Raw genomic sequence first — 21,471 nt, forward strand, 5'->3', positions numbered from 1 at the left:
AGGTTGAAAAGATGTACTTTCGACCAACACTACATTTTATTATTATTATTATTACTTGCTAAGCTACAACCCTAGTTGAAAAAGCAGGATGCTAGAAGCCCAGGGGCTCCAACAGGGAAAATAGCCCAGTGAGGAAAGGAAAATAAAATATCTTAAGAAGAGTAATAACATTAAAATAAATATCTCCTATATAAACTATAAAAACTTTAACAAAACAAGAGTAAGAGAAAGAAGATAGAATAGTGTGCTCGAGTGTACCCTCCAGCAAGAGAACTCTAACCCAAGACAGTGGAAGACCATGGTACAGAGGTTATGGCACTGCACAAGACTAGAGAACAATGGTTTGATTTTGGAGTGTCCTTCTCCTGTTAAAAAGCCTTAGCTCATTACCTCATGCCCTGAATAAATAACTTTGCAGTTCTGCCACAATTTATCATGGGATATTTTGTGCGTTACAAAGTACTGTAAATGGGTATCGAGGCGGGCCATAAATTCCGTGCCCGGGGTGATGCAATTAGAATCGAATCTCTCCTCGGTAGGTAAGACTTCCCCGCGGTCCCTCGCCTTCTTCTCGGCATCGACGGCTTCCCTGGCAGATCGGAATCTGAAATCGAGGTGGCGTGATGAGAGCTATGAATCGTGTCCGTGTGATATTTTGTCTGACAAATTCATAATACAGTAATATAGATTGTATATTGTATTATTGTATTGTATGTGCTAGCTAAGTGGCTCACTCATGTGTTAATATAATACAGGTCCTCAGCTTACAAATTTGATTGGTTCCTTGAAGCTATTTGTATGTCAAATTGTCTGAAAGTCAAATTTCTTAAATATTGGCCTAGTGTAGGCCTAGCCTGGCTTCCATGCCTATGATTTCAAGCTGTTTGAAAGTCAAACTTTTTAAATTTTGGCATAGGGTAGGCCTACCCTGGCTTCCATGCCTATTTCAAGCCACAAAAGTCAATAAATAGTCGGGTTTCATATGAAATAGAGATCAAGTTATTACAAATGTTGTTTTGCCTACTGTATAAAATGATATAATATTGTTAAATTGCAGAATTTCTTCATCTTACCTTAGTTATTTTCTGTTTTATTTGTGTTTGTATCTCAAAATGTTTTTAAATTGAGGACATTCTGTACATTCAATACTTCTAAACAGGGAGTATATATTACAAGTTTAACAGCTGGAAACTTCTATAGCGAAATATATCTATAAGCGGAAAGTATAACTTCCAGATACGATAGGAAAATTGACGATATATCATACACACAAGTTTAAATTACAACTACTATGCATGCGAAAATTAAGTTGCGGATAATAGCACCCAAGCACGACGTACCTTCGCCCACGTTGCTGATTCATCTTGGCTCGTGGTGCGACTCCGTCGACTGCCATGAAGAAAACTTTCCTTGGCTGGATTAAACGAAACAGCACCTGGATATAAATATGTAAGAGATTAATGAATGAGTTATATGAAACAGCACCTGGCTAGAAAGATAAGAAATTAATGAATAAATCATATGAAACAGCACCTAGATATAAACATATGTAAGAAATTAATGAATGAATTATATGAAACAGCACCTGGATATAAAAATAAGAAATTAATGAATAAATCATATGAAACAGCAACTGATTATGAAAGAATAATTAAACAAAAAGAACTTACAAAACAGTCCATGAATATAGATAAATAATGATAATTTTCCTCAAATTAAATCTTTTATTACTGTGCCAGCATAAAAATACATACATCTACCAAGGCACTTCCCCAAATTTTGGGGGGTAGTCGACACCAAATGAAAAATGTTATTTTTATTAGTAAAATAAATTTTTGAATATACTTACCCGATAATCATGTAGCTGTCAACTCCGTTGCCCGACAGAATTCTATGGAGGGATACGCCAGCTATCACAATACTAGAAGGGGGTGTACTTACCAGCGCCACCTGTGGCCAGGTACTCAAGTACTTCTTGTTGACACCTCCTCAATTATTCCTCGGTCCACTGGTTCTCTATGGGGAGGAAGGGAGGGTCGATTAAATCATGATTATCGGGTAAGTATATTCAAAAATTTATTTTACTAATAAAAATAACATTTTTCAATATTAAACTTACCCGATAATCATGTAGCTGATTCACACCCAGGGGGGTGGGTGAAAACCAGTGTACAAGATTAAAGGATAGCTAAGTATCCCATATTTCATATAACAGTTATCTCAAATAACAATGAAATAATAAGTACCTGGTAAGGAAGTCGAATTGAACCGTTACTCTGCCTCTTTTTTAAGTTCGTCTTCCTTACTGAGCGCAGCGTTCCTCTTGGAGGCTGAATCAACCCAAAGGTGCTAAAGTATATAGGGTTGCAACCCCTACTAAAGGACCTCTACAAAACCTCTAACCCAGGCGCTTCTCAAGAATGAATAGACCACCCGCCAAATCAAAAGGATGCGGAAGGCTTCTTAGCCTACCGTAACAACCATAAAAACAACAATAAAAGCATTCAAGAGAAAGGTTAAAAAAGGTTATGGGATTAAGGGAATGTAGTGGCTGAGCCCTCACCTACTACTGCACTCGCTGCTACGAATGGTCCCAGGGTGTAGCAGTTCTCGTAAAGAGACTGGACATCTTTAAGATAAAATGATGCAAACACTGACTTGCTCCTCCAATAGGTTGCATCCATTATGCTCTGCAGAGAACGGTTTTTATTAAAGGCCATCGAAGTAGCTACGGCTCTTACTTCGTGGGTCCTTACCTTCAGCAATGCAAGGTCTTCCTCCTTTAAGTGAGAATGGGCTTCTCTAATCAGAAGCCTTATATAATACGAAACCCCGTTCTTGGACATGGGCCTCGAAGGTTTCTTGATGGCACACCATAAGGCTTCTGACTGTCCTCGAATAGGTTTAGACCTCTTAAGATAATATTTGAGAGCTCTGACAGGGCAAAGAACTCTCTCTAGTTCGTTACCTACCATGTTGGAGAGGCTAGGTATTTCAAACGATCTAGGCCAATGACGTGAAGGAAGTTCGTTCTTTGCTAGGAATCCGAGCTGAAAAGAACATGTTGCAGATTCGGTCGTGAAACCAATGTTCTTGCTGAAGGCATGAACCTCACTGACTCTCTTAGCTGTTGCAAGGCAGACGAGAAAAAGAGTCTTGAGGGTAAGGTCCTTGAAGGAAGCTGACTGGAGAGGTTCGAACCTAGATGACATAAGGAACCTTAAGACTACGTCTAGGTTCCAGCCTGGAGTGGATAGACGACGCTCTTTAGACGTCTCAAAAGACTTAAGAATGTCTTGAAGGTCCTTGTTGGAAGAAAGGTCCAAACCTCTGTGGCGGAGAACTGAAGCCAACATACTCCTATACCCTTTAATCGTAGGGGCTGAAAGGGATCTCTCATTCCTAAGATGTAGAAGGAAGTCAGCTATTTGGGTCACAGAGGTATTGGTAGAGGATATTGAATTGGCTCTACACCAGCTTCGGAAGACTTCCCACTTAGATTGGTAGACTCTACGAGTGGAAACCCTTCTTGCTCTGGCAATCGCACTGGCTGCCTCCTTCGAAAAGCCTCTAGCTCTAGCGAATCTTTCGACAGTCTGAAGGCAGTCAGCCGAAGAGCGTGGAGGTTTGGGTGCAACCTGTCTACGTGAGGTTGACGTAGAAGGTCCACTCTTAGAGGTAGAGTCCTGGGGATGTCGACTAGCCATTGAAGTACCTCTGTGAACCATTTTCTTGCAGGCCAAAGGGGAGCAACCAGCGTCAGCCGTGTCCCTTCGTGCGAGATGAATTTCTGCAGAACTTTGTTTATTATCTTGAACGGTGGGAATGCGTAAAGGTCGAGATGGGACCAGTTCAGTAGAAAAGCATCCACATGAACTGCTGCAGGGTCTGGAACAGGGGAACAGTACAGCGGAAGTCTCTTGGTTATGGAGGTGGCAAACAGATCTATGGTAGGTTGACCCCACAAGGTCCAAAGTCTGTTGCACACACTCTTGTGGAGGGTCCATTCCGTGGGAATGACCTGATTCCTTCTGCTTAGGCGATCTGCTGAGACGTTCATATTGCCCTGAATGAACCTCGTGACCAGAGTGAGGTTTAGACCTCTTGACCAAATGAGGAGGTCCCTTGCGATCTCGAATAGGCTCCTCGAATGGGTCCCTCCTTGCTTGGAGATGTAAGCCAAGGCTGTGGTGTTGTCTGAGTTCACCTCCACCACTTTGCCTAGCAGGAGGGACTTGAAGTTCAGCAGGGCTAAATGAACTGCTAGTAGCTCCTTGCAGTTGATGTGGAGCAATCCCTGTTCCTCGTTCCACGTTCCCGAGCATTCCCGTCCGTTCAAGGTCGCACCCCAGCCCGAGTCCGATGCATCTGAGAAGAGATGAAGATTGGGGGTCTGAATAGCCAACGATAGGCCCTCCCTGAGAAGGAGATTGTTCTTCCACCACAGGAGAGTGGTCTTCATCTCTTGGGTGATTGGGATAGAGACTGCTTCGAGAGTCGAACCCTTGTCCCAATGAGCTGCAAGATGGAATTGAAGAGGGCGGAGGTGGAGTCTCCCTAGCTCGACGAACAGGGCCAGTGATGAAAGGGTCCCTGTGAGACTCATCCACTGTCTCACCGAGCAACTGCTCCTCTTCAGCATGCTCATGATGCACTCTAGGGCTTGGCTTATCCTGGGGGCCGATGGAAAAGCCCGAAAATCCTGACTCCGAATCTCCATTCCCAGGTACACAATGGATTGGGAGGGAATGAGCTGAGACTTTTCTATGTTGACTAACAGACCCAGTTGTCTGATTAAGTCCAAAGTCCAGTTGAGATTCTCCAGACAGCGACGACTCGTGGAGGCTCTCAACAGCCAGTCGTCTAAGTAGAGGGAGGCTCTGATGTCCGATAAGTGTAGGAATTTTGCTATATTCCTCATCAGATGAGTGAACACCATAGGAGCTGTGCTTAGGCCAAAACACAGGGCTTGGAATTGGTAGACAACCTTTCCAAAAACGAATCTCAGGAAAGGTTGGGAGTCTGGATGAATAGGAACGTGAAAGTAGGCATCTTTCAAGTCCAACGAGACCATCCAGTCCTCCTGTCTGACCGCTGCTAGGACCGACTTCGTCGTCTCCATCGTGAACGTCTGCTTGGTGACATACGCGTTGAGCGCGCTGACGTCCAGCACCGGTCTCCAACCTCCTGTCTTCTTGGCCACAAGAAAGAGACGGTTGTAGAAGCCCGGGGATTGATGGTCCCGGACTATAACCACTGCCTTCTTCTGCACAAGTAGCGACACCTCCTGGTGCAATGCTAGCCTCTTGTCCTCTTCTTTGTAGTTGGGAGAGAGGTTGATGGGAGATGTGGTCAGAGGTGGTTTGAGGCAGAATGGAATCCTGTAACCGTCCCTCAGCCAACTGACAGACTGGGCGTCTGCACCTCTCTTCTCCCAGGCTCGCCAGAAGATCTTGAGTCTGGCTCCTACTGCTGTCTGGAGATGCGGAGAGTCAGTTTTTTCCTTTAGATGTCTTGGAGCCTTTCCTAGACTTGCTCCTGTAAGAGTCTGGACGGGAGCTTCCTCGGCTGGGGGCTCTACCACGAAAGGGCGGTATGAACCTCGTAGCAGGGGTATCAGCCACTGGAGAGCGATAAGTCTTGGGGACTGAGGTAGCAACCTTAGACTTACGAGCCGATGAGGCTACAAGATCGTGTGTGTCCTTTTGTATCAGGGCAGCAGACAAGTCCTTAACCAGCTCTTCGGGGAAGAGGAACTTCGAGAGCGGAGCAAAAAGGAGTTGTGACCTTTGACAAGGTGTAATGCTGGAGGAAAGGAAGGTACACAGCTGTTCCCTTTTCTTCAAAACCCCTGATACAAACATCGACGCAAGCTCACCAGATCCATCCCTAATGGCCTTATCCATGCAGGACATTAATAGCATGGCAGAATCCTTGTCCGCAGGAGAGGTCTTCTTGCTGAGGGCCCCCAGGCACCAGTCTAGAAAGTTGAACATCTCAAATGCTCTAAATACTCCCTTCAGTAAGTGATCAAGGTCTGAGAAGGTCCAGCAAACCTTAGAGCGCCTCATTGCAGTTCTCCGAGGCGAGTCTACCAGACTTGAGAAGTCAGCCTGGGCAGAGGCAGGTACTCCCAAGCCTGGTGCTTCTCCTGTGGCATACCAAACGCTCGCTTTCGAAGTGAGCTTAGTCGGAGGGAACATGAAAGAAGTTTTGCCAAGGTGTTGCTTAGTCTGCAGCCACTCCCCTAAGATCCTTAACGCTCTCTTAGAGGACCTTGCTAGGACTAGCTTAGTATAGGTGGACTTAGCTTGTTGTATGCCCAGCGAAAACTCAGATGGCGGAGAGCGGGGAATAGCAGAGACAAAGTGGTCTGGGTAAACCTCCCTAAGCAGAGCCAAGACCTTACGAAAGTCAATAGACTGTGGAGAAGGCTTGGATTCATCCACGTCTGACGAGGGATCCAGGTGTGCCGCCTCATCATCAGACGCCTCATCACCAGAGTGTAGCGAAGAGATCGGACAAGAATGCTGAACAGCAGAGTCAGAACGAGTAGGAACAATATTAGTGGTTTCCTCTTCAAGTAACTGTTGAGGGAAAACCTGAGGCTCAGACTGCAAAGGCTGAATAAAAGACGAAGCAGAAGGAAGGCGCATGGGTGGAGGAGGCTGACTCCTAGCATGAGTGGTTGAACCCAAGGGTTGCGCTTGCTGAGCTGTTGGCGGAAGCGGAGTAGCAAGTTCCTGTTCCTGTGGTGTGAGCGGAGCGCGATGAGGTAGAGGCTGCGCAGAACAAGGTAAATGTCTCGCAAGCTGAGGCTCCTGAGGCGCAAGGCTAAGGTGTAGTGGTGCTTGCCTTGTGGAGGGTTGAGCTCGCTGCAGCGAGAGCTGAGGAGACTGACTCATGGACGGGAGAGGTTGTTGTACCTCAACCGAGTGTTGCACCACTGGTGGAGCAGCAAGTGGAGGCGGAGGAAGAGAGGTATAATCCTCCTGATCCCATTGTAAAGGTTGCCTTAAAGAAGGCGGAGGCTGAACACCACTGGGAACAGCAAACTCAGAACGAGGCTCAACATCGTACGCCTGGCAGGTGGTACTGCGATCAGGCGGAGCGAGCGCAGGCGGAGCGAGCGCAGGCGGAGGGAGTGTAGGCGGAGGCGGAGGCGCAACACTCTCAGCCCGACACTCACGCATCAAGTCCGAAAGCTGTGCTTGCATGGACTGTAGAAGAGTCCACTTGGGGTCGGCAGAAACTACAGTAGGCTGAGGTAAAGCCTTAACAGTCGAGCTCTGTTGTGGCAGAACCTTACTCCTCTTGGGCGGAGTGCAGTCGACAGATGACTGCGGCGAGTCAGAGCTGAGCCAATGACTGCAACCTGGCTGAGCACTCGCGGACTGGACTCTGCGTTTAAGTGGTCTCGAGACCTGAGACCAACGTTTCTTCCCTGACAGTTGATCAGCGGACGAGAAAAAGACGGGCTCAATCGTCTGCAGGTGGGAGTGACGGTCTTTGGAAGACACGCCCGCAACCACCGAGGATACTTCTGTGCGCCTAACAAGGCCTGCCGAACCCTTATGCCCTTCGACATTGCTTCTCCCCTGGGCTTGGGAGCTTGCAAGAGGTCCCGGACTGGGAGGACGACTGGCTCGCACAGAAGTATCCTCACGCACCACACTGGCACTGACACTAGCACTTGGCACTGCACTGACACTAGCACTCGTCACAGCACTGGCACTAATTCCACCCACTGCACTCTTGACCTTAAGTTCCTTGACTTCGGCCATCAGAGACTTATGATCACTTACCACTGACTCTACTTTATCGCCTAAGGCCTGAATAGCACGCAAAACAACAGACATATCAGGCGGAGGGCAAACAGTAGGTTCGGGGGTAGCCACTACAGGGGTAGGAAAAGGTAGGGGATCATGAGGTGAGGAAAAAAGTGAAGAGTGAGAAGAACTCCTCCTAACTCTACCTCTCTCTAACTTAGTTGAATATTTCAAAAGACGGACAAATTCCAGTTCCGAAAGTCCGGCGCATTCCTCACATCGATTTTCTAACTGACAGGGCCTGTCCCTACAGTCAGAACAAGCGGTGTGAGGATCTACCGAGGCCTTCGGAATACGCCTATTGCAAGACCTACATCGTCTATGGGAGGGGGCTTGCGAAATGTCAGACATCTTGAATCCAAAGAGTTAGCCAAAGGGGGTTCCAAAATCAAGCAAAAGATCGTTAACCGTTAATCAGGACTATATAAAAGCTATCTAGCTAATATAAGAAGGTTTCCAGTAAAGCGACAGCCGAAATCTGAGAGAATACTTCAACAATTAGCCGTGAAAATACTCGAAGATCATAAGCGTATCCCAGAACGTCTTGCCGGAAGCACGACAGAGGAATAATTGAGGAGGTGTCAACAAGAAGTACTTGAGTACCTGGCCACAGGTGGCGCTGGTAAGTACACCCCCTTCTAGTATTGTGATAGCTGGCGTATCCCTCCATAGAATTCTGTCGGGCAACGGAGTTGACAGCTACATGATTATCGGGTAAGTTTAATATTGAAAAAAAAGGGGACCTTTCCTCTCTTATGTTCCTCCCAGCCATGTTAACATGTCTTAACTCTCTCCATCTCTATTTCTCTCATGATTAAACTACAAGCCACACTTTGAATTGGCCAATTAGGAATTTATATTCTACTGATAGTGAGGACATTATTTCAGATAAAAAATGACTACATAAGGGGGTCGACAAAGGTGGTGGAAATATCAAAGAAAGTGCAGGAAGGGAGGCTGAGATGGTATGGACACCTGATGAGGAGAGATGAGTACCACGTTGGGAGACATACTATGGAGATGGAGGTTCAGGGAAGAAGAAGAAGAAGAAGAGGGAGACCAAGAAAGAGATGGAGGGACTGTGTGAGAGGAGACTTACAGGAGAGGGGGATTGATGAGGCAGAAGCACAGAATAGAAAAAGATGGAAACGGCTCATCCGCAACGGCGACCCCATATAAAAATGGGAACCAGCTGGGAAGAAGAAGTGAGGACATTATTTCCAAGATCTTTCCTTCATGTTCATATTGCTTCTTCCCCTAAAATTTATAGAAAATTCTCATTTTCTTTCCTTTTCAAAGACCATAAGCAATAGTACAGTAATAAGACACACCATTATTATTATTATTAGCTAAGCTACAACCCTAGGTGGAAAAGTAGGATACTATAAGGCCATGGGCTACAACAGGACAAAATAGCCTGGTGAGAAAAGGAAGTAATGAAATATATAATTGATATGAGATGTAATGAATAAAGAACATAAAGTACCTCAAGTTCAGAAACACTTTTAAAATAGATTCTTCAACAACATACAGTAAACCACCAATTTGCAAACAAGGATTTGGTCTCACTACCAGACGAGATGAATAAAAATGGAGTTTTTATGATAAAACAAAGTTTTATGAATACTTACCTGGCAGTTATATATATATAGCTGAGTCTCTGACTGCGGCAGAATTTAATCGAAAATCGCGGCAACCGCCTTGTGGTGGTTGTGTGGTTAGATGGTTAACAACCCTTACAGGGTGGTACTTAGAATCATTCCCATTTTCTGTTCCTCAGATTATCTTTGCCCGACCTGTCTCCTGAGGGGAGGTGGGTGGGCTTTAAAATATATATATAACTGCCAGGTAAGTATTCATAAACTTTGTTTCATCATAAAAACTCCATTTTTATGAATAGAACTTACCTGGCAGTTATATGTATATAGCTGATTCACACATTTGGAGGAGGGAAACAGACAGAAAAAACATAGTTGGGGAAACAACAAAAGAGTTGTAGGAGAACAAACACCTTGATTCCTTACCTGCTAAGGTAGCTGACTTCAAAGGTAACTGCCTCTAGAGTCGCTTTCCCTTAGGAGTGTTCAGCCAGGAGTAGACCTGCTACGCTGCAAACAACTCAATCGAGTCTGTCAAAGGGGTAGGACCAACAACTTGACTAGACTTCAGAAAACTACCTTCCCATATAAAAAACCTGCAACCTTACGAAAGCTAACCATCTAACCTTGCAGAAATAGATATAAACTATCTATCTGGACTGAGGGAACCGTACCATAGGACGAGGACCTCAGACAACCATAAAAAACACAAACCCATATACAAGTACATAAACTAAGGTTGAGTGGGGGTAGTAACTCCTTTGCCTAATACAGAAGCCGCAGCTACGTATGGGCCCAAGGTATAACACTTGTCATAGTCCACTCTTACCTCTCTGAGGTAATGAGAAGCGAAGACAGAGTTGCTCCTCCAGAACGTTGCGTCCATGATCTGCTTAACTGACATATTTTTCTGGTATGCCAGCGAAGCAGCAATGGCCCTTACTTCGTGAGCCCGTACTTTTAACAGGGCGAAGTTTTCTTCCTCACAAAAGAGGTGGGCTTCCCTAATAGTTTCCCTCAGGAAAAAGGACAAAGCGTTCTTTGACAGGGGTTTTTGAGGATCCTTCACTGAACACCATAAGGAGTTGGAAGCACCCCTCACGCTCTTAGTGTGGGCAAAATAAGCCTTGAGAGCCCTAACCGGGCAGAGGAGGATTTCCTGTTCCTGACCTACTAGATTCGTGAGGTTAGGGACTTCAAAAGTCCTAGGCCAGGGTTTCGAAGGGTTCTCATTCTTGGCGAGAAAGTCGAACCTCAAGGAACAAACCGCTCCATTTAGGGTGAAGCCTACACGCTTCTCGATTGCCTGGACCTCGCTGATCCTCCTGGCAGTCGCTAGAGACAAAAGGAAGAGGGTTTTCTTAGTCACATCTCGCAGAGAAGCTTGCGAGATAGGCTCAAACTTCCTGGAGCACAAAAACTTAAGCACCACATCCAGGTTCCAAGAGGGGGGTCTTAAGTGCACCTGCTTCGTTGTCTCAAAAGACCTAATGAGGTCCTGCAAGTCCTTATTCTGAGATAACTCTAAGCCTCTATGCCTAAAGACAGTTGAGAGCATGCTCCTGTATCCTTTAATGGTAGATACAGCCAGCTTAGCATCCTGCCTGAGGTACAAAAGAAAGTCTGCAATCTGGCTCAGAGAAGTAGAGGACGAGGAAACCTTGCGCCTCCTGCACCAAGCTCTAAAGGTCTCCCACTTTGACTGGTAGACTCTTTGAGAAGAGATCCTCCTTGCCCTGGCAATAGCTTTCGCCGCTTGCGCCGAAAAGCCTCGAGATCTAACGAGCTTCTCGACAGTCTGAAGGCAGTCAGATTGAGAGCAAAGGGGGTTTTGGTGAAATCTCTCGAAGTGGGGTTGTCTGAGAAGATCTGGACTTGCCGGGAGTCTTCTTGGAAAGTCCATCAGTAACCCTACCACTTCGGTGAACCATTCCCTCGCAGGCCAGAATGGAGCCACTAGGGTCATTCGTCCCGAATCAAGGAGAGCGAACTTCCTGACAACCAGATTGATGATCTTGAACGGGGGAAAGGCATACATGTCCAGCCCCGTCCAATCCATCAAGAAGGCGTCCACTGCAACAGCTTCCTCGTCTGGGACTAGGGAGCAGTAGTTGGGGATCCTCTTGTTTAGACCGGAGGCGAAAAGGTCTATTACTGGTCTGCCCCACAACTTCCAGAGGCTCCGACAGACATGCGGGTTGAGAGTACACTCTGTAGGAAGGACCTGTCCCCTCCTGCTGAGCATGTCTGCCCTGATGTTTCTCTGCCCTTGAACAAACCTTGTCAACAGCTGGGTCTCGTTCTCGTTCGCCCAGAGGAGAAGCTCTCTCGCAGTTGAGAACAGGGAGAGGGAGTGAGTTCCCCCTTGCTTCCTTATGTACGCGAGAGCTGTGGTGTTGTCGGAATTGATCTCCACAGTCTTTCCCGACACCGAGGTTTTGAAGGCCTTGAGCCCTAACAAAATGGCCATCAATTCCTTCCTGTTGATATGACAACTGACCTGACTCCCTTCCCAAATACCTGAGACCTCTTTGTTCCCTAGTGTTGCTCCCCAGCCTGACTCGGACGCGTCTGAGAATAACACTAGGTCGGGGTTCTTCTTGAACAAGGAGATCCCTTTTCCCAACAGAGCTGGGTCCAGCCACCACATTAAAAGGTCCTTGATCTCTGTCGGAATGGGAAAAGAAAAAGTGTCCTCCTGGATCTTTCTGTTCCAAACCTTTGCGAGGAAGTGTTGCAGAGGCCTTAGGTGCAGTCTCCCCAAAGGGACAAACTGCTCCAGGGAGGATAGAGTTCCCAGCAGACTCATCCACTCCTTCGCTGAGCATTCCTGCTTCCTCAAAAAGTCTTTGACTTTGTCCAGGCACCTGGTCTGCCTCTCCTGGGAGGGAGAAGCCTGAAAAAGAACTGAATTCAGAACTATCCCCAAATAGAGAATAGTCTGATTCGGCTCGGTCTGAGACTTCCCCCAGTTGACGATGAGTCCCAGGTCCTGAGTGATCGTATAAGTTTTCATTAGGTCCTCCAGACATTTCTCTTTCGACTGTGACCGGATCAGCCAGTCGTCTAGATAGAAGGAGACCCTTATCCCCTCCTGGTGTAACCAGCCTGCCACATTCGCCATAAGTCTGGTGAAAACTTGGGGAGCTGTGCTGAGACCGAAGCAAAGTGCCCTGAACTGGAAGCACTTGCCCTGGAACACAAACCTCAGATATCTCCTCGAAGACGGATGAATGGGGACGTGAAAATAAGCGTCCTGCAAGTCGAGAGAAACCATCCAGTCTCCTGGACGAACTGCAGCCAGCACTGACTGAGTCGTCTCCATAGAGAACTTTGTTTTCTCCACGAAGGCGTTCAGAGAGCTGACATCTAGGACTGGTCTCCATCCACCCGAGTTCTTGGGAACCAGAAACAGGCGATTGTAAAAGCCTGGGGAGGCGAGGTCTTGAACTGGCTCTATTGCTCCCTTGACCAACATCTGGTCGACTAGCTCCAGAAGAGCCTCTCGTTTCCCCGCGTCGGTGTACTGAGCCACTAAGGCCAGGGGAGAGTCTGAGAGAGGTGGTTTCTTTAAAAAGGGGATCTTGTAACCTTCCTTGACGACTGAGAGGGACCAGGTGTCCGCCCCTCTCCTTTCCCAAGGCTGCCAAAAACGAGACAGTCTTGCCCCTACTGGTGTCTGGAGGACTTCCATCTCATTTTTTGGACCGGGGCCTAAACGCACCCCTGCTGGTCCTTAGCCCTGACTCTTGTCTTCTCCCCCTAAAATCCGCTCTCGAGGAGATCCTGCCCCGAAAGGGCTGTTGAAACTTCTTCTCCTCCTTCTTCAGAGGAGCAGGAGCAACAGGTAAGGTCTTTCTAGCCGACCGAGACAAAAGGTCCTGAGTAGCCTTCTGAGCCAGAGAAAGGGAGATAACTCTGACCAGAGCTTCAGGAAAAAGATGACGTGAAAATGGGGCATAAAGTAGCTCCGACTTCTGGGCAACAGTCACAGATCTTGAGGTGAAGGAGCACAAAAGGGCCCTCTTCTTTAAGACCCCTGCTGAGAAAAGGGAAGCCAATTCATTAGCTCCATCCCTTAGAGCTTTGTCCATGCAGGACATGATACTCGTCAGGTCCTTTGTGTCCTCCAGGAGTTCAGACTTCCTGGCCAGAGTCCCAAGAGACCAGTCCAGGAAGCTGAAAACCTTGAAAAGCCTGAAAATTCCCTTGACGAGGTGATCAAGCTCCGACATGGACCACATCACCTTGGAAGAGTTTAAAGCATGCCTTCTTGCAGAGTCCACAAGAGCCGAGAAGTCACCTTGGGAGGAGGAAGGCACTCCTAACCCCAAAGGTTCCCCTGTCTCATACCACATACCGGCCTTGGAAGCGAGCCGGGACGGTGGAAAAGAAAAGGTGGTCTTGACAGCTTGTCTCCGTTCCTTCATCCAATCATCCACTTTAGCGAGAGCTTTCCTGGCCGAAATTGAAGGTTTCATTTTGATGAAGGCTGAAGACTTAGTAGCTTTCTTCCTGGTAAATTGAGACTGAGGAGAACGAGGGGCCGAAGGTTGAAATTCCTCCCCATAAAGTTCCAAAAGAGAGCGAGAAAGAACCTTGTAATCGCTAGAAGAGTCGGCAGGCTTTTCTTCCTCTTCCGAAATATCTTCGAGGTCCTGCTCAAGGATAACATCCCGAAGAGTTGGGCTGCCAGCAGTCTGGCAGCGAGAGCTTTTTGAATCCTGGCGCCGAGCGCCGCTAACATCCAGTCGGCGAGAGGCGGTATCGTCACGATGACGAGAAGCGGTATCGTCACAATGACGAGAGGCAGTATCGTCACGATGACGAGAAACGGAAGCGTCCTGAAGATGCAGGCTGCCGTCGCCTTGAAAATCCAGACTGCATTCATCCTGTTTCCTAAGAAACGAGGCAGTAACGTCCAGGCGTTTCGAAAGGGAAACGGAATCGTCACGGCGCCGAGAACGAGAGGCAGTATCGTCCTGGCGGCGGGAGAGGGGGGAAGGAAATTCCTGGCAGCGTGCCGATGAAGAGGGTGTACGTTGTCGTACGGCCGACGAAGTGCGCAGAGGTTTCTTGGGAGAGATACTAAAATCTCTCTTAGAAGAAGATCTCTTAACAGGCAAAGAGACGTCCTTACGTCTGACGGACCGAGAAGGGTGGCTGAAAGCTTTAACTAACGATGAAAGTTGTTCCTGCATAACAACCATGAAAGCTTTAGCAACCTCCACTGGCTCTCGCGGTGCCGAAGACGGCAGTTGTCGTACGGCTTGACTGGGAGCGCTGGCAGAAGAAGCAGGGAGTCTAGCAGGATTATCTGGGCTAAGGACTCTCTGTTTCGCCCTTTTAACAGGAACATCGAAATCGTCTTTCGAAGGATCAGGGTCTGCTACTCGAACCGGGAGAGGGAGAGCGAGACTGCACGTCCCGGTTCCACCCTCTCTTCATTGGTCTTGATTCGTAACGCCAATTACGTCTGGGAGAACAATCAGGCGAAGACACAAACGTATCCGACACGCCTTTCCTACGGCGGTCAAGAGCAGCATGGGAGATCGCAACAGGACTGTCTGAGGCGACGACTGACCGAGGATAAGCACCTCTCGCCCCCTTTCGGCTTTCGACGTACCTTCTCCCTTGGTCCTGGGAGCTTGGTAGAGGTCTAGACCTAGGGGTATGACAGATTCGATCAGTCGCCACCTCCACTGCACTTTCACAAGCACTAATTTCACCTACACCCTTACCTTTAAAGGCCTCCAACTGTGCTTTAATGGCCTCCAATTCAGCAGCTAATTTAGCATACCCAGGGTCATCCGTAGGCACAGGTCCTGTAGAAGGGGCAGGAGTCACTACATTTGGGGAAGGAATACCTTCCAAAGGGGTTACAAGCAAAGGGGTCAATAGATAAATCTAAGCTAGGCTCACTAGCAGACTTTGACTTTGATTTAGCTCTTCTAACTCTATCAATCTCGAGTTTGCGCACATAGCGCTGCATAGCTAACCAATCATTATCACTTAAAACCTCGCATTCCTTGCACTTATTATCTAAAGCACATTCAAACCCCCTGCAACCCATACAGATAGTGTGTGGGTCAACCGAAAGTTTCGGCAACCTCACCTTGCAAATATCATTCGCACAAACATGATAATGAATTTTCTCACTCATGATAATAAAGGAAAAAAGACAAAAAACAAAAACAACACGATTGCCAAATCCCAACACAGTGTACTTCACCAAAAACGAAGTCCAAAAAGGCGATGAAGGGAAAGCGATCCGAAAAACTCTGAAAGGCGGACCAACGATGTTGTCGATCCGGCCGGCAGAGATAATCTGAGGAACAGAAAATGGGAATGATTCCAAGTACCACCCTGTAAGGGTTGTTAACCATTTAACCACACAACCACCACAAGGCGGTTGCCGCGATTTTCGATTAAATTCTGCCGCAGTCAGAGACTCAGCTATATATATATAACTGCCAGGTAAGTTCTATTCATAAAAAGGGATTTTGACGTAAGAAAAATCTATTTCTGGCCGAGGAACCTGTGTCGCCCAGTGAAATGCTCCTTAAAGCACCATTTCTAAGGCATAAATATTGCTAAATATACCATAGAAAAAAGGAATGCATGGAATGCCAGGAGTTAACCCAGCTCGCTCACTCGGTATAGTTACTGGGGCGTGATAGAACCACGACCATAGGTCTCTCACCAAATTATCATTATAATTACTATTATTAGCCAAGCTACAACCCTAGTTAGAAAAGCAAGATGCTATAAGCCCAAGGGCTCCAATAGGGAAAAATAGCCCAGTGAGGAAAGGAAATAAGGAAATAAATAAATGATGAGAATAAATTAACAATATATCATTCTAAAAACAGTAACAGCGTCAGAAAAGATATGTCCTATGTAAACTATTAACGTCAAAAACAGATATGTCATATATAAACTATTAACAACGTCAAAAACAGATACAGTATGTCATATATAAACTATAAAAAGACTCATGTCAGCCTGGTCAACATAAAAACATTAGCTCCAACTTTGAACTTTTGAAGTTCTACTGATTCAACTACCCGATTAGGAAGATCATTCCACAACTTGGTAACAGCTGGAATAAAATTGTAAAGCAATGTTTCGTACAGTACTTGTATTTACCAGCAGTCCCTTCAAAGCTTAATAGGACATCAAACTTGCCTCAATATAGTGAAAGATGTCCTTGAACATCTTCTCCTCCGTCATACGAAAATGCGGATCATTGTCGTTAGGATGGGAGCAAACGTGGATGATTCCATTCATGTCAAGGTACAGGTTGTCGAATTCCGGTATCTGAAATATATGGAAGATCATAAGAGGAGCTTCTTCCAGGTGGATTATTTTAATATAATTAACTACAATGTGATGTTAATCTAGTACAAAAGAAAAATTTTAAAAAAATTCGGTGATAGATATTTAACACAACATTTTGAAGAACTATTACATTTTTCTTTTAAAATAAATTTAAAGCTAAATTAATCACAACAATTTGTTAAGAATAAAATGGCTATAATTTTGTAAACAAGTTAAAATGATGAAAGATGACAACTACAGTACTGCAAATCATTTAAGACTTAGTTAACTGAAAGGTACTGTAGGGTATTAATATAATACTATAAAGCATAAAGAAGGGTAGTGTGATATTGCACTCAAAGTTTACATAGAAATACAGAAAATTGTAAGGTATGATATTCTTATATTTACATTGATAATTCTTTGGTGTATATAAACTCAATCTAGTCAATAAGAGACTGGTTTGTTCAAATATTGCAAAGACTGCAACCCTGCGAGCCGAGATCATATCAAACTGCCTTACCTATGTGGGTAGAATTGCTTTATTACCTCTAAAGCCTTGAGAGAAATTAAATGCTTTCAGTATTTCAATAAACAACAAAATCCCTGTATCTGTACAGAATTACATACTGTATTTAAATCTAACTGAAAAAAGGGAGAAGTTTATGGGACTATTAATATAAAACAGGATTAATAAGTAACATGAATAAGGTGAGGCTCATTACATTCTGTTCTTCAATGTTTATGCCTCGTTATAAATACTTTAACTGCCCAATTCTCCAGCTTCGTTGTTATTTTATTCTATGCAAAGGACGTGGATTCATAATTATGCTGGAACAAATAAGTTTGGGGCATTAGGAAACTTCCTGTCAGGCAGCTGAATGGTGGACGGAAAGGGGAGCGGATACCAACTAGGATAAATTCTATCCCAGCTTTCCTTTGGGTACTGAGTCCTCATCTGACAGAGAGGACTTACAATAACAACCTTGGACCAACCAACATAACCTTGCAGAGTTTTGAACAATAATAATGATAATTTGGAAGGTTTGTATATCAGTGGGCATGGGTCAGCTCTGACCTAGAGCATTGAACGATATTTCATAACATGGAAGGTTTGTAGACAGATGGACACAGGCAAGTTCTAACCTAGAGTGTTGAACTACATATTTCAACTTGGAAGGTTTTGAAATCGACGAGGAAGGGTAAGTTATGCCCCAGAGCGTTGTATGGTATTTCACAACTTGGGAGATTTGTAGATTGGCGGGCACGGTAAGTTATGCCCCAGAGCGTTGTATGGTATTTCACAACTTGGGGGGTTTTGTAGATTGGCCGGCACAGTTAATAAGCTCTACCACAGGGCATTGGACGAATTTTCATAACGAGGAAGGTTTGTAGATCGGCGGGAATGATTAGCTTCGACCCGGAGCATTGAATACTATTTCATAACTAGGTAAGTTTGTAGATTGGCGGGCACAAGTCAGCCCTGTCCTAGAGCATTGGACGATATTTCATAACCTAGAACGGTTTTAGATCGGAGGGCGCGATCAGCTTTGGTCCAGATCTTTGAATGATATTCCATAATTTAGGAGATTTATAGATCGGCGAGCACAGCTCTGCGCTGGCCAAGAGTGTTGTACAATACTGTATTTTGTAATTTGAAAGGCTCGTAGATAGGCATGCACGAGTCAGCTCGGGCCTAGAGCGAAGATAATCTTTTCTTATCTGCAAAGCCTATATCTGCGGCCACTAGGCTAGTCAGCTCAGGTATAGAAAAAAACAGGGAAAATCAACCACCTTCTAACCTTACCTACGTAACTGGATCTGCCGTTCTACAAACTACTTGATAATCTATCTTCCTTTTTTTTGTCATTTAAACAGGTAGCTCTGAAGTTTTATCAAAATTGAAAGTAGATCTTTTCAATTTTGCACAAAATAAGAATTCACAAGAAGAAACAACAAAAATGCTTACATTTTTGTTGTTTCATTTGCAGGTAAAAGGGGCTAGTGAACATAGTTGATATTAGTAAATATAATTTGGTTCACTATACATAGGTTACTTGCGAATGCAAGTGGAAGCTTTTATGTTTAAGATTTACTAAATGATACAGTATCACTGGTTATGTTGGCGGAGTCGCAAGGGGGTCGATGCCCGCCGCTAAGTAAGGAGGATCCAACTCCACAGATTAGGGTTAGGTTACGACATATCCCTATCGTTCCCTATCCATTTATAACATTTCCCCCATGACAAACAAGAGCTGTATTTTTTCAACTTGTCTGCATATGAATTATGCATAACTGCCACTAATACAAGGCATAATAAACTCCTTTAGGTAAAATTATAGTTATGGACGGAATAACATTGTGAACATTAAGAATAGTTTTTCCTGTACTAGATACTGTAATGTACTTTCACTGAATTTAACCTTCATTTCCGCAGCAAATAAACCGAAAACCCGTTATACTGTCTAAGAATTTTTTTTTAGTAATCTAATGGTTTTTGCTGCGTCGTGCACTTGCGAAAAAATTAAAACATCAATCTCCGATGTACTGGAAAGCGGTAGTGTACGTGCTGAGCTGTGCACGCTAGCCACATCGATGATCATTTCTTAGATAATCAAGTTTTTATTTGCAGGGAAAATAAATGTCACTTTCGAAGAAAACAGACATTTAACTATAAGAAACACCAGTTTTTTAGTGAAAAAAAAAAAAAAGCTTTTCCCATTCATAACTATAATAAAACCCTGCTTTAATGGGTTTTCAGGGTGTATGTATGATAGCGGCCACCTGTATGTATTATCATTGTCTAACTTAGAATAGTGCAGTGTAAGGGGGGTCGCAAGGGGCCGTTAGCCCCCCCCCTTAGGTAAGTAGGTAAGGACACGGCTTGTAGGTTAGGTTAGGGGGAAAAGCTTAGGTTAGTTGATGTCCATTTTTAATCAGCACGTGAGGAACTGGCCGCTAATATACAAAGGCTCCGGGTTTTCCTATTAAAAGACCCCACAAAATTATTGCAAACATAAAATTACGTAATTAAAACCCACAATAATAGTCAGATATAAAATGCAAAATAACCAGTTGGAAATCATTGCCTAGCACCTAGACATTTTTCAAATCTGAATTAAGATACCCCAACCATAGTCTAAATTTGTCTGGGAACAGACCAGGGGTCTTCATTAGACCTCATGAAGATCTATCACTAATAAGCAAATTATATTTGCATCTAAGCAACTAAATTTTGCTAGGAACAGACCAGGGGTCTTGGCTAGACCTCAAGATGATAAATATTTGCATCTACACAAATAAATTTGGCTAGGTCCAGACCAGGGGTCTTGGCTAGACCCCAGAAGATAAATATTTGCATCTACACAAATAAATTTGGCTGGGAACAGACCAAGGGTCTAAACTAGACCAGAGATCAAGAAGATCTTCCTAATAATTAAATATTTACATCTAAATAACATAATTTACGTAAGGTACCTGGTACTCCTTGACCACCTCGCTCAGGCAAGGATATCTCTCGCTGATCCACCTATAAAACTTCGGTACACCCATCTTGTGTGTATTCTGTGTATCCTGGGGCTTTAATCAATGTCTACATAACACACTACACACCGTAGATTACACCTTTCACGTATCTAAGAGATATAATAAGACCAGTTTAGTTCGAGTGCTATTCCATTACTAACAATTCTTGTTTGTTTGTGTCTTGTTGATTACATTTAACGTTCGGTGTAAAACTTTATTTTAAAAAGAGTTAATATATTTATTTATTTTAATATTTGTTCACTATGAGCTTATAAAAATGTTTATAAATATTTTATCTATGTACTAAAATATTTATTTCCGCATTTTTATTAAAAATATTGTTTTTAAACAATTATAATTTACAATTTTTCCTTGTAGTTTATAGTGACAAACACCTGTGATATAAATACTCCTGTCGTTGGTGATTATGAAAATTGTTCATAATTATGTACAAAATTCATAATTACATACAAAATGTAAATTAAAATAATGATTTTCTTTATATATTCTTAAATACTTACTTGTATTTGTATAGACTACCACTGACATAGTCTAAAGTATTAAAATTATGTTTAAACAGAGTGGCACCTTTCAGTATGCAATTTCTTTCCTTGGCTGTAAAAGAAAACGATTTATAAAGATTTGATATAGCTATAAACTCTGTTATATTATATATTAATTTATAAGTAATAATTCACATCGTTTTATTCCTCAATTTTGTATCTAAATTATCTAAAAATAACCCTATTTTCATACAAGTTTATAGTAACAAACCCCATTGCTATCGCCTAGGCCTGGAGAATGCATTTTACTAAACTATATTGTATCATATTCAATATAAATTTACTTCTAATATTCTTTTTAGTATCTAAAATATCTAAAATTAACCATTTTTTTATATTGGTGTATAATAAGAAAGCACAGGGTTGTAGAATATTCCTGATGAATACATTCACTCCAGGTTTTACAACATATTGTGCAACTTTATTCATGACCTATTAAATAGACTTAGCATTTGCGTGTTAACGATATCTGAACTTTCATCACTAAATGTAATTTAAGTAATGGATCTATACTTGGTTATGAAACTCTTAAAAGTTATTCATTGTTTACTAGTTGTTATGATATATATATATATATATATATATATATATATATATATATATATATATATATATATATATATATATATATATATA

The 21,471-nt window shown here is 43.9% G+C and overlaps 1 protein-coding gene across 2 annotated transcripts in view; it reads right to left on the reverse strand.

Annotated features, from left to right (window-relative positions):
- Positions 1-20,428, reverse strand: part of LOC137623151 (5'-3' exoribonuclease 1-like) — a 52,214-nt gene extending 31,786 nt beyond the window's left edge. For both annotated transcript variants that reach the window (XM_068353839.1, XM_068353838.1), the window contains exons 1-4: positions 20,225-20,428; positions 16,616-16,747; positions 1,341-1,435; positions 391-604 (exon numbers count right to left, since the gene is read on the reverse strand). In XM_068353839.1, coding sequence (XP_068209940.1) covers positions 391-604; positions 1,341-1,435; positions 16,616-16,747; positions 20,225-20,299 — 516 coding nt within the window. In that variant the 5' untranslated portion in view covers positions 20,300-20,428. The remainder of the gene's footprint in view (positions 1-390; positions 605-1,340; positions 1,436-16,615; positions 16,748-20,224) is intronic.
- Positions 20,429-21,471: the final 1,043 nt, after the last annotated feature.

The sequence above is a fragment of the Palaemon carinicauda genome, chromosome 30 (genome assembly GCF_036898095.1).
Source record: "Palaemon carinicauda isolate YSFRI2023 chromosome 30, ASM3689809v2, whole genome shotgun sequence".
In the NCBI taxonomy this organism is placed as follows: Eukaryota; Metazoa; Arthropoda; class Malacostraca; order Decapoda; family Palaemonidae; genus Palaemon; species Palaemon carinicauda.